The sequence below is a fragment of the Phyllopteryx taeniolatus genome, chromosome 3 (assembly GCF_024500385.1).
Source record: "Phyllopteryx taeniolatus isolate TA_2022b chromosome 3, UOR_Ptae_1.2, whole genome shotgun sequence".
Lineage (NCBI taxonomy): Eukaryota > Metazoa > Chordata > Actinopteri > Syngnathiformes > Syngnathidae > Phyllopteryx > Phyllopteryx taeniolatus.
This window is the reverse complement of record NC_084504.1, coordinates 4973879-4987884: the sequence shown is the minus strand read 5'-3', so window position 1 is coordinate 4987884 and position 14006 is coordinate 4973879. Positions and strand designations below refer to the sequence as shown.

The 14006-nt window shown below is 36.8% G+C and overlaps 1 protein-coding gene across 12 annotated transcripts in view; it reads right to left on the bottom strand.

The window, feature by feature from the left end:
• Positions 1-310: 310 nt before the first annotated feature.
• The window catches only part of arvcfb (ARVCF delta catenin family member b), a 272320-nt gene continuing 258624 nt past the window's right edge, over positions 311-14006 (bottom strand). For 9 of the 12 annotated variants that reach the window (XM_061766564.1, XM_061766567.1, XM_061766568.1 and 6 more), the window contains 5 exons: positions 12075-12162; positions 8263-8316; positions 8074-8165; positions 5378-5490; positions 311-3040 (listed from right to left, as the gene is read on the bottom strand). In XM_061766564.1, coding sequence (XP_061622548.1) covers positions 5389-5490; positions 8074-8165; positions 8263-8316; positions 12075-12162 — 336 coding nt within the window. In that variant the 3' untranslated portion in view covers positions 311-3040; positions 5378-5388. The remainder of the gene's footprint in view (positions 3041-5377; positions 5491-8073; positions 8166-8262; positions 8317-12074; positions 12163-14006) is intronic. The other 3 variants (XM_061766570.1, XM_061766569.1, XM_061766572.1) reach the window with 3 other exon arrangements.

Below are 14006 nucleotides of genomic sequence, written 5' to 3'. Positions count from 1 at the left end.
CTTGACATAAGAAATAAATACCGCACCTGTTTTGACTTGTTTAAACTCTAGATACAGTAGTTGGTATTGTAGTGACGTAACAGCCCTTGTATAGTTCTAGTGGTTTATTTTTATTTTTTTAAATTCCAGACTTATTACCTTTCAAATTAAACATCATTTATTGAAGCCACTATGTTTTATTTTTTTTTAGATGTAATCATTTATTACATTTCCAAACCTTTGGAGATCTTTAAAAATTCCTAACAGCAACTTTAAACTCAATAAACTGGGTGTAAATATGCGGTATTTAGACAGGCACAGAAGCGACAAATGTTCTTTCCAGACATGATTTATTGAAAACACACACCAAATGTATACTCTACAAACCATCATGTTTCTGTTATGTTGCACAAGCTGAATATTTTCATGTGGGTTTCAGTAAAATTAAAGTGATACATTCTGACACTGTGGCATCGCTTCTGCTCGCTACTAAAGCATTTGCAATTTTACTCTTCTAGGAAAGAAAATATTAAATCATCTTGAATGAGCCCAACTTTTGTAAAAATTTATTATACAATGTATTACAAGGCAGAAACCCAATGTCAATCCAAACGAGTTTTGGGAAAGTGTGGGAGGAAGAATGATACCAGTGTGAGATTAAAGGTGGGATAGAGGAGGCTGATACGTTCTCGATAGATGGCAGTTGAAGGGGAGGAATAGTAATACAAAACACACATTTGTATCTACCATGGAAAAGATTAAGGCACATGATAGGCATACAACACATCGGCTACTGAGATATACACTGACTTTATTTTGACAAACTTGAATCAGTTCCATCTACAAAGGTAGGTTTGATTCAATATGTGCCTGTGTCCAGTTTGTATTTTAACAGCACAGTTGTGTGGCTTTTCTTTTTGATGAATGCATGTGTCACACAACCAGAAAACCAATAAACTCTTTAATCCATGTTGAATACAATTCCTTTGGTTGTGGTGCTGCAGAGGCCGTCAGAGACAGCCCGTTATGTTTCATTCTTGTTTTTTTTCGCTCTCTTTTCCTTCTTGAAGATAATTCATTAATGTCCAATGAAAACACACAGTTCAGGGGACGAAAAAGGATGCAAGGTATTATTATATGGTTGTGACCTCTGGAATTAAAAGTTATACATTTATTTGTAGTTTATTGAATTTTACCACAACACACATCTTTGTAAACACTGTGTAAACGCAAGCTCTTATAAAATCACGTCACAAAGAAAACGTCATTGCAGGCACATGCCATTCACCAGGATGACGCATGAGTGATACGGAATTTCCGCCTCCAGTATATGCTGACTCTGAGAGACTGATGCTGGAGAACACACTAGCACAGATGTTTGTGTGTGGTCTTACCAAGCACAACGGAAATGGTAAATTTACTCTTGTCACTCTGTTTTTCCGAGTCAAAGTTGTCCACCCTGAAAGTTTGTAAAAATATATACTATATGTCCTTTGATACTTGACTTTATACAGTGTGACCGTTCAGTTTGCCTTAACTTTTATCCATTCTGCTGTTCTCTTGCTGTATGTCAATGGATTAGTTAATATCACAAAAACAGAAAAAAATGGCACTTAAAAAAAATATGAACAACTGTACACTTTTTTCATGCTCATAAGAGTATTTTTCTTTAGGAAGCACGTAATGAGTGCTTGATTGTAACACCGTAGGAACAAAAATGAAGGAATATTACAAATTCTATATATAACCTGTTTCAGTTCTTGATTTCTGACCCTTGACCCCACTCCAGGAGTTGTCATGAAACAAAAATGTAAGAATTTTTTTTCATCCTTTATGACTTACAAAATATAAATAAGTGATGGTCTGAGTAACCTGGCAATAACTGGCAGATGTAAATTACATGGTAGTTACTTTTTCCAAACATGGTGAACCTTAATCCAATGTGTTTTCCAAACAATGTGATATTAATATAAAACTAACAAGTTGGGTTTTTCTTCATTTTTTTTACCCTAATATACATGTATTTAAAAGTTGACAAAATTAAAAAAAAAGGGTTCAGATCTTTAACAAACAACCATATTCTGCTATTTCACCACCAAAAAAAAGGATATCTTTATCAGCAAAATGCCATAGTCTTATTTTCTTTTACACACGTAACTGACAAAGAGCCATTGATCAGGAAAACCAAGAGACGGTTGTCATGTCACGCTGACTGTTTTTTTTTCTTTTCTTTTTACCATGGGTGAAGAACATCCGTGTTGATGTTCATTTACATCAAGTAGTTGTTGAGATGTTGCTCCATTCGATTTCCCCCCCACTTTCACCTTCTATTGTCCAGAGCACAACTTGCAGAATATTCACTTTATAAAGTAAACCTCTTATTCCAAACCATTTCAGTGCAGTCTTCTTCAAACACAGTGAACCAAATGGGCTGTGGGTTTTTGACTTTTGGGAGTACATTTATCCACTATGCTACAGCTTCCTTTTCTTTACCACCCCCACCCAAACCAAAACTAACATCCAGTGACTTATCATTCAATCAATCCAACCAGCCCACATCAAAGATATCAAACTTACACAACAAATTGAAAAACACAGACAAAGTTCCATAGCCTTTAAAACTAAACCTCCTAGATTTAAAGTAAAGGCAAAACAAAAGTGTTCCTTCTTACCTCAGGTTTCCTTTCAACACACGTTCCTTTCCCCATTTATGGCCCCCACGTCTTCTCATGTCAATTACTTCGCCATTGTCAACTTTGAATACCTTGATGTCACCTGTAGATCTCAACAAGAGTCAACACTGAAGAATTCACATGCTGTCCAGTGGGAATGTAGAAATGTAAAAGTAGTAGGAATTGTCACTCCATATCTTTTTTCATTATTTTTTTGAAAAGCAAAATTGCTGGCTGTTTCTGGGTAGTCGCTGTTCTGACCATCATTGTTTCTATTTATTTTAAATCTTCTAGCTGTACAAAGTTCAACTCCAAACATGAGCTCCGTATAAATGGCAGTGGTGATGTGAGAGCTCCTCCTGCGGTGTTACTCTGTCGCAGTTTTAAGCCTAGAGTGAATGAACAAAATAAGAAAAAAGACATTAGGAGACACATACAGATGACTTTAAATGATAAACAATGGAACATTTCTATATATAGGGAACACTGATTAATACAACACATTTCTTTATGACAACGAGATGAGAGAACATAAACATCCATCTTAACTTCAAATAAATGACTGCATTAAAGCTCATGATGGTCTCAGAGACAAACAGATGGTGGTGGTCAAACACATTTTTAAGCACTCATATATAAATAGCACATCCTTTAGTTCAAACCTGATCAAACCCATAGTAAGTCAATTAACTGGCATTGGGGTTAAAGAGAGCGCTCTCATTAGGGTGGACAAATCCTTCAGAGTTGTATTGGAGGACAAGTGAAGAAATGAGAGAAGAAAATAATCATGTGATTAGGTTGATTATCAGGTTGATGAACTTTAGGGAGACTAAATGATGTAAAATTAATAATATCATCATCATTATTATTATTATTATTATTATTTTTAGACTAAATACCACCATTGTCACAACCGTATATCTCATTTCTTGTGATACAATAGGATCAAAATAAAATATATCAACAGAATACAGTGACAAAAGATGATGACAGTCGTGGAGAAAAACATGAAGGGCAGACGAGGTTTCAAACGTGAGCTGGTCAGTAGAGAGAATGGGGGACAAATAAAGACAATGTTGAAAGTATAAAACACACATTAGTACCATGGAAACAGCTTAAATGCATGTAGCATAATAAACCACAATGAAATAAAAATGGAATTCACCAATTATACTAAATGTGCAGGTCTTTTTTAAATGAAAGACTAGAGAAATGTTTGATTTGCTTTCATTTTAAATAAGTCTCCTTAATGAGAAAAAACTAATTTTGTTCCAGTGTCATGTTACTTTATGAATTACACGTTTTTACTCATTTGTTTATGAATCATTTATCTTTCCGTAACTTGAGCTATGACAAAATGTATGCGTGATCTATAATGTGTCTCGTCCTATGAGTGTGAGCATATCTTATTCCTTCTCGCCCTTTTGATTTAAGGTGTCCTAGAAGCACCCATGTGGAGTGCTTGACAAACGATGCCCCTTCATCATTTGCTCCCACTTTCAGCAAAGGCTGTCAGGGGAGGCAACGAGTGGATCTCAGTGCACATTTCAATCAGGCAGCTGCGACACAATTGCGTTCACAGTCAAAGGCCTGTTTACTTTCTAAAACTTTCTCTCAAGCCGAGAAGTCACATTGTTTTTCGTCAATGCTGCCAGTTGCTCCCTGAGATGTCAAATTAGGTCAGTGCCAAAGCTGGGTTACTAAAAGGGACACTCACTACATTATGTATACAGTACTTATACAATAAAATGAGAACCACTTCAAGAGCTGTGTCAAATATTCATCATTTTTATAGTTTTTAGCTAGATAAGGTAACAAAGTACAGTTGTCTACCAGTTCTAAACAACTACAAAGTTAATTAATACCTCTCAGACATTTTCAATCAAAACAGACATTTTCAATCAAAACCAAACATTGAAACTTTGTTTCATTTTCATTAGATTGTGCATGTGTACGCAATGCTGTGGCTGGTGACTGTCGTGATGACGATAAGCAATAATCTGTTTATTGTCGCTGATAATACAATAACTTTTATTTGTAATTTATATATGTATATATATATATATACATATACATGTATTTAATCAACGTTCATAATTTTTTTTTTTTGCATTTGTTGCTGCTTCTTCATAAGACCGTGTAAAAAATAATTTGCGGAACCATGATTCTAAGTGTGAGAACATACATTTCCAAACATTGTCTTTAGTTTGTCGGACAATAACAACTTTATAGAGGGTTATGTTTGAAAAGGGTGTCAATAAAATGTGATAAATACGATAAAAGTAGTGAACTGAGGATTTAAATATCTCGTTTCTTCTTAGCAACATATTAATGTTTCAAGGAGATTAGGACTGCACTGTCTGCACTATTTTGTTTACATAATTATTTGTTTTACTGATCTACTCATTGTTAAGTATCAATATGTAGTAATAGGATCTAGCATGCAAGGTCAGTATGAATCATCTCCAGCATCTTTAGGTGTAAATGGTCACAAATTTAAGTGATTAAAACATATTTCAGTGATGGACAGAAGTGAGTGTGTGCATACAGTACAACCAGGTGACACATGAGATGGAGGTGCTCAGTGACAGAAACTCTGCAAGACATTGCGTGGAGGTGAAAGGAAACTAGATGGAATCAATTAACGAATGAGGAATGAACAGGACTGCTACAGTCCAACTCAGGGGTGGGGGTGGTTGTTTTGTGATTTTCTTTTTCAGACCTACCATGCATGCATTTAGACCCAGGAATCAACAGGCTGTGGCTTAACATCACAAGCGTCCACCAGACTGACCGCAGGCCTATTACTCCTGATATAGTGTTTCCTACTTGTGTCATTCTGTGCAATAGGACGGGTTAAAAAAACACAAGGCAAAACAAAAGGAGGTCAATACATTGGACCAATACATTCAAACATACACATGCAGCCAAATCCAGAGAAGCTGGTGTTAATTTTCTACTGTTGAAAAGCTACAAAGGGAAAGAAGACATAGCAGCATGCAAAAGACAGAAGGACAGCTCAGTAGTGTATTACGGCTACAAGTTGCATTGCTATCTGGAAAAACCTTTGGGAGGTACAGATGGCCGACATGGAATACATATTTTAAAAGTAATGCTAGAAGACTGAACACAGACAAACAACCTGATTACTACTGCAGTCTTTGTTTTAAAAGCCGAACCAACCATCTGGTGCAGTGCTAAAACTTGCACGTTTAAGAAAAGTGCCCAAAAAAATGAACAAAACGTGCTAGCAATTTGAAGTGCAGATAATGCTCATTTCCCGTATTTGCTCAACCACGCACACTATTAGTTTTTAAAGATGCCAGGGTAGAAACACTTAAAATTACATTCATTTTAATTTCACAATGCATCTGAGGTTAATTTTACTATAGTGTACTTTGTTGTCAAGTGCATGGTCAGAAAAAGGCATACAGCAGTAGTTTATTTAAGGCCCTCAAGGTAAAATCTGCTCTAATGTACCTCACAGATCTCATTCCATATACAGACCCTTTCCAAAAAATTTGAATATCATGGAAAAGTTTATTTATTTCCTTAATTCCATTCAAAAAGTTAAACTTTCAGCGATTATAGATTCAGGGCCCACAATTTAAACAATTTCAAATATTTATTTGTTTATTTTTTACATAATTTGGGCTTCCAGCTCCTGAAATCACACATCTCTTTTGCTGGTGCATCTTTTCCTGCCACATTTTGTCCTTCCACTCGACTTTCCATTGATATGCTGTGACACAGCACTTTGTGAACAGCCAGCCTCCTTAGCTATGAACCTTTCTGGCTTACCCATCCTATGGAGGGTATCAATGATGGTCTTCTGGCCAGTTGTCAAGTCTCCCATATTGAACCCAAGTGCGACAATTGAAGCAAACTGAGTTAAGTTAAAAAGTTAATGACACCTGAGGAAACCTGTGCAGGTGCTTTGAGTTTAGTAGATGATTAGTGGGTGACATCAAGTTTAAAACATTTATGGCCTGTAAAATGTGGGCTGATTTCTTCACAGTGTTGTAATTTTTTGAATTCCTGACTTTGTGGGTTTTATGAGCTGGAAACCCAAATTGTATAAAAATAAACAAATACTTGAAATTGTTTCAATTGTGAATCTATAATCTATGAAAGTTTAGGGGCAGAGTTTCCATGATATTCAAATTTTTTGGAATACCTACATAGTGTTGGTATGTTCCCAGCCTGTGAGAGTTAAATGCTAATGGAATAAAACAGTACTTTTGATGTTGGGTTTGCTTACATTTATTACATTTCAGTGTAAGTGGTATTATTGAGCAATGCCAGTGATTAATCTACGTTTTTTTTTTCTTTTCTGTAACTGTCAGAAAAAAATGTCAACCTGCATTGTATTATTTTGTGGTAAATATGATCCCTATACATTTGTACCCATGTTGCAAATAGTATTTTACAGCTTCAAAGATATAAGACACTAAACTAAGAGATGCCTAGAGTAGTGATTCCCAACCAAGGCACCGTGAGATGCGGGAAATGATCCAATTATGCTTAATTTATCAGAAAATAATTATTTATTAATTACAAATATATCTACGTCCATATGGCTATGTCAGCAATGTATAGTGACAGGAGAAGGTACAAAAAGGTACAATAATAAAACAGGAACAATAAATGTGTGTAGCCTCCTGTTGCTATTCATACATTAGATTAGATTTCAAACTGAGCAACTACATTTGTCAGTAACCTGATGAGATCATCATGTAGTCATACTTTTTGTGACACTTTTGTTTGGTAGCATGCTGTGAGACTTAGCTCAATAAAGGTTGGTAAACACTGGCCAGAGGGTGCTAAATGGACATGAAAGGACTATTTGTGGCATTCATTTGACAGTACAACAGAGTGAATTAGATTCATTTAACAGTAGAGTATATGTATAAGAAGTATACTTGAGTAATCTGACAGATACTAGGCATATCACTACTCAGCTCTCCAATTAATTAACTATGGCAACAGTCTGTATCATCAGCAGAAGACCATTTGATATAGGCTCAGTCTTCTCATTGCCATTGAAAGGGTGACTTGGTTTCCATGAGAGGCAATTGTTGCCAGCTATTTTACTCAGTGTAAGCTTAATTACTTTACAGACTCCAAAAGCTTATACTTAATTAACTAGTGGCTCACAGATCTGAGGGCATCCAAATCCCTGAGCTGCAGACAGACACATAAACGAACGGGAACGACACATTCCGTCCTCTTTAAAGAATCAATAGGATTAAAATGTTCCACTAAGGACCACCACAGAAAACGTGGAGAGAAAGAAGAGAACAGAGAAGGCGAGGGAGAGAGAGGGGAAAAGGAGGAGGACGTGACAATTTTTAAATTGGACATCATTAGTTTGTCCTCTATGCCCTAACTCCTCTGGAGACAAGAAAAGTTCTGCTGGTACCTTCAATGGCTCCCGTTCTGTCAGGTCCACTGAATTGTCGCCTGTCTTGTATTTGCAGTCCTTGTCCCTCTGGTCAATGGTAGAGTAACCGTCTAATGAGGTCAGAGAAGGGTGGTCAACTCCATTGCAGATAAGAACAAATGATGCATTGAGTTGCTTTAAGTTGTATAGTACAAGTGAACCCAATACTTAGCATGTGCTTTGCATGGGCTTGTGTGGACTTCATGGGCACCACAGCAGGTCCTACAATGTACAAATTAATTATAGGAAGTCTCTAACACCCTTCACTCAAGGTTTTTTTTTATTTTTTATTTTTTTTAAATTAAACTTTTGTGGCGCTGTTCTTATTATTTGGCTCTTAATTGGTTTATTTATTCATTCATTCCAAAAAGCAATTGTCTCTAATGATTAGTTTTTTAGGGTTACTTGCAAATGCCACCTAAACTAATTAATTTTGAAAAAAAAAAAGTAATGGGCTCACCCTGACCCCCTATCAGCAAGTGCTTTGAAATTATGGCAAAAAACAATATCATCAGCACAGCACATCCGCCATGTTTGAACAGTGCTGCGATATTCATTGATGATTGAGTCACTGCACAGCTTTGCATAGCCACACAAAGCTTAAACTTTTCATGCAATTTTAAATGAAATTCCGATGATTCATAAATGAAGGGCACCGAGCATTACGGTGGCGCTGAATTGCAAAACACATCAGCAAATGACTAAAGACAATGGCAGATTAAAAAACTCTACGGCAAATAACTTAACACAACAGCAAATAACTAATCACAAGAGCAAATAAAAAACAACAAAAAATAACTAAACACAACAGCATATAAAAAAAACACAGCAGTGAATAACTGATCACAACGGCAAATTAAATAACAACAACAAATAACTAAACACAAGAGCAAATAAAAAATAACTAAACACAACAGCAAATAATAAAACAGAACAGCAAATAACTAATCCATCCATCCATTTTCTGAGCCGCTTCTCCTCACTAGGGTCGCGGGCGTGCTGGAGCCTATCCCAGCTGTCATCGGGCAGGAGGCGGGGTACACCCTGAACTGGTTGCCAGCCAATCGCAGGGCACATAGGAACAAACAACCATTCGCACTCACAGTCATGCCTACGGGCAATTTAGAGTCTCCAATTCATGCATGTTTTTGGGATGTGGGAGGAAACCGGAGTGCCCGGAGAAAACCCACGCAGGCCCGGGGAGAACATGCAAACTCCACACAGGCGGGGCCAGGGATTGAACCCGGGTCCTCAGAACTGTGAGGCTGACGCTCTAACCAGTCGTCCACCGTGCCGCCCAAATAACTAATCACAACGGCAAATTAAAAAACAACATCCATCCATCCATTTTCTGAGCCGCTTCTCCTCACTAGGGTCGCGGGCGTGCTGGAGCCTATCCCAGCTGTCATCGGGCTGGAGGCGGGGTACACCCTGAACTGGTTGCCAGCCAATCGCAGGGCACATAGGAACAAACAACCATTCGCACTCACAGTCATGCCTACGGGCAATTTAGAGTCTCCAATTCATGCATGTTTTTGGGATGTGGGAGGAAACCGGAGTACCCGGAGAAAACCCACGCAGGCACGGGGAGAACATGCAAACTCCACACAGGTGGGGACGGGGATTGAACCCCGCACCTCAGAACTGTGAGGCTGACGCTCTAACCAGTCGTCCACCGTGCCGCCCAAATAACTAATCACAACGGCAAATTAAAAAACAACAGCAAATAACTAAACAGCAGCAAATTAAACAAATACAACAACAAATGACTAATCACAACAGCAAATAACTAAACACAACAACAAATAACTAAACACAACAAAAGTAACTACACACAACAGTACCTACCTTTTCCGGTAGCTTAATGTCGCTTTTCCGGTAGCTTAATGTCGTTGTGTTTTTGCATTTAGTCTTGTGTGTAATTACTTGTTATTGTGATTAGTTATTTGCTGTTGTGAGTAGTTATTTGTTGTTTTGTTTTTTGATTTGCTGTTTTTCTTAGTTATTTGCTGTTGTGTTTAGTTATTTGTTGTGATTTTCAATTTGCTGTTGTGTTGAGTTTTTTGTCATTGATTAGTTATTTGCTGTCGTGTTTTTTAACTTGTCGTTGTGTTTAGTTATTTGCTGTTGTGTTTGGCCACCGTAGAGCATACATTCAGAGCATGATTAATATTTGATATCGAGATAGCATTTGTTCAATCTCTGAATTTGGATCATTACATGGAAATATTCAAACACTTTGCTACCTTTGTTCTATTATGTTCAGTTGATTAGATACTTTCAAAACCAAGTTGCAGGCAGAACTCAAACAAGTGATTATCATGTTGATGTGATTACGTTCAGGTGAAACTACAATATTTGCCTTTTTATTTTTACTTGATGGAAACAAAATGGATCATTAATTGTTTTAACCTATATGTGATGAACTCAATTTAAACCCATTTCTCTGAACTCTCAATAACGGTTACCTCAACAAAGACTCATGTGAGTTTCATATTCACTTTGGAAATGCAAAGACTATTTTCTTCACATTTTACTACATTCATTCCACAATTTATATTACATTCTGCTTTACAGCTAGCAAGCAAGTAAGCAAACAAACAAAACAGTATCAAGTGTAGGAAAGCAGGTTAGGGTAGATAAATATAGAAATATATATATAACTATACAAACATCTTGTCAAGAGAGGGGCCCTACATACAGCATCAATGAGCACCACACTGACTGACCGCCAGCCATCATGCTGAGGTCACAATGTTTGACTTTTAAGGTACATTTCTCCTCTTGGCCACGGTTCAAGTTGATGTTGAATTTATTGGATTTACAATTGGATAGAGAAGAAAGAAGCGAGGTTGGAAAGGTGCTAGCACTCTTTACCTGATGACAAAAATGCAATCTGCCAGTTACCTGGACCCAGCTCATCCATACGAATCATACAATCACTGCCACATTTCTGGGTGCCTGAAAAGCATTCATATGCTATTTGCACATAGGTTATATGCATACAAGCTTGAGCTACTGAGCCAAAACGATGCTTTCCAAGGAAAACGTTCTTGGCTGGTGACTGAAAAAAGCAAACTGGGCAGGCAGACATGAGCCTATGATTCTTATGCATCTATGTATATACAGATTAGATGTACCAAAAAAAAGAGGGCAGGAAGGGTAAAAACAAATTCAATTGGCTCCTCTTTCAAAGAGAATTTTGCTGTTCGGCCAGTGTCCACCCTCCTCCAACAAATAATTGTATCCCCATTTTTGTGTTCTAGACAGATCTATTTTCATTAAACTTGACCTAATTTAATTAATGGGAGATTTGAGGGAAAAACAAAGAACAAATAAGAAAAAACAAAGTTTGGATTCAACAGCAATGGGACACATCTTCAAAATCACCTCTTTATACATGCTTTATAACTACTCTGGTGCTTAAAAATATGGTCTTTAAAACGCAGGGGATGAGCGCAATAATGTGTCATGCATGGTACTTCAAGAAACATGTGCATCCACAAAACAAACCAAAGCATCAGAGATATGATATACACAGTAAATACATATTTTTAATACCTGTGTAAAGACTATGTGGTTGGGATATTAAACAGGGTAGTTCATTTACAGTACTCCAACTACAACTGCTATGGTGCTGTTAAACGCATTCAATTTGTATTGAACCTTAATTGAAGTTAATAGTCATGACCTGTTCAGATATGTGGCATTAATTAGAACAAAATGGCTTAAAGTTACAGTCGCTTTGTCAGTTTTGGTCTCTTAATAGGATTTCCTCACAGTACAGCAAGATTGAATATTTCAAGATTTATGCTTTGAATTACAAACTAGACTCTCATGTGGTCTTAATGCCTTCAAATTTGTCATGGAGCTTTTTATTTTTTTTAATACTGCCAGCTAATTTTGCCGAGAAGCCTTTTGTGGTTCTCATTGCCTCATTCTGCCAAATAGCACCAATCACGTGAAAAGCTCTGTCTGACCTTGGTTCTTCTCCATAAGGGGCAGAGTTGTATCATCATAACCCGGTTTGCCGTTCTTGGTTCCTTTCGGGGTTGCTGTCACCGTGGGCTGAAAGAGAATTGTTGTTCAACATTTCATTATTGCAACTAATTTTATGGACCAATTAAACGCCATTCAGTAAATTGGTGATATTCCTTGGGGAGTCATGAAAGCATGGAAATTCCTTCAGCATGAATGTATTTACAGATGTACAGCACATAATCCCACTATGTTCTTAATTGGATACAACTGCACAAGCTAATGAAATCCAGAAATAGAGCTGTATCGAGCATACGGCCTATAAAAAGACAATTTTGCTAGTTTGCCACTCTTATTTACCTACGGTAAATGGTAAGGTAATACAATTATTTGAAACACTCGGTATGATGCAATGCAGTTTCATACCAAACAATGACCGTATTTGGGTGTTTATTTGATTTCGGGCACTCTGTGATGGTAATGACATTTCAAAGTTTTTAGCTAACTGTGCTATGCTGGTAGAGTTTGATTAAAATTTTCTTTTAGCGAGCTAGTCCTGTACAACATTTGTATATGATTAGCAAGTTTTTACAGGAAAATCTTTAAACATATAAACACTACAAGTTTTTTGGTAATGAAATGCAATAAAAATATTATGTGACTTCAGGGTACAAATGAGGAAAAAAACTTACTCTTCCAGTTATCAAAATGTCTGACTTCTCTCTGCACTAGCATGTGCTTGAGTGACAAGACAAAATGACACAGGGAATTAAAGAATTTGATTTGAATAAACTTTATTGATCTGAAAATGGTCAATGTGGCAGTAATGACAGCAATTTTAAGGGACAGACATTTTAGGAAAAATAAAAGACAGAATTTGAAATGCTTTGTATATATGATGAGAAATCATTAATTCTATTATATTTTAAGGTATTTATGGTAAAAGTACCACCATTTTTGCATTTTTTAGTAGAAAGATAGAGCTTCATATATCCAAACCCTGTGCTAGGGACAGGGTGAAAACTGTAAGATACCACCATAAAACTGCTCAAAAAATGTCAAAATATACTAATATTAACATGAAATTTTAGACAACACTTATAATTAGGCGGCACGCTGGTTGACTGGTTAGAGCGTCTGCCTCACAGTTCTGAGGACTGGGGTTCAAATCCCGGCCCCGCCTGTGTGGAGTTTGCATGTTCTCCCCGTGCCTGCATGGGTTTTCTCCGGGCACTCCGGTTTCCTCCCACATCCCAAAAACATGCGTGGTAGGTTAATTAATTAATTAAAGACTACTAAATTGCCCGTAGGTGTGAATGTGAGTGTGACTGGTTGTTTGTTTATATGTGCCCTGCGATTAGCTGGCGACCAGTTCAGGGTGTACCCCGCCTCCTGCCCGAAGATAGCTGAGATAGGTTCCAGCACGCACGCGACCCTTGTGAGGATAAGCGGCTCAGAAAATTTCGGCTCAGATTTCGGGCCTTTTTGTGTCACTGATGTAAAATTTAAAGAAAAAATATATTTAAATAGATTTTTTTAATAACCAGCAGTGGGTGTGCCTAATTATAAGTTTTTTCCTCATTTGTACCCTTAAGTCACATAATATTTTTATTGCATGTCATTACCAAATGACTTGTAATGTTAATATGTTTAAAGATTTTCCTGTAAAAACTTGATAATCATATAAAAATGTTGTACAGGACTAGCTAGCTAAAATAAAAAATTAAGATAACTCTACCAGCATAGCACAGTTAGCTAAAAACTTTGAAATGTCATTACCATCACAAGATTAATCAATTTTTAATCAATATGCCATTGTGGCGGGAATGACATTTCTCTAAGGTATCTGACAAAAAGACCAAATAAAAAAAAAAATCTTAAATCAATATATATGGACATGAACAGATTCTGACTCACAAAAAGATGACAATTAA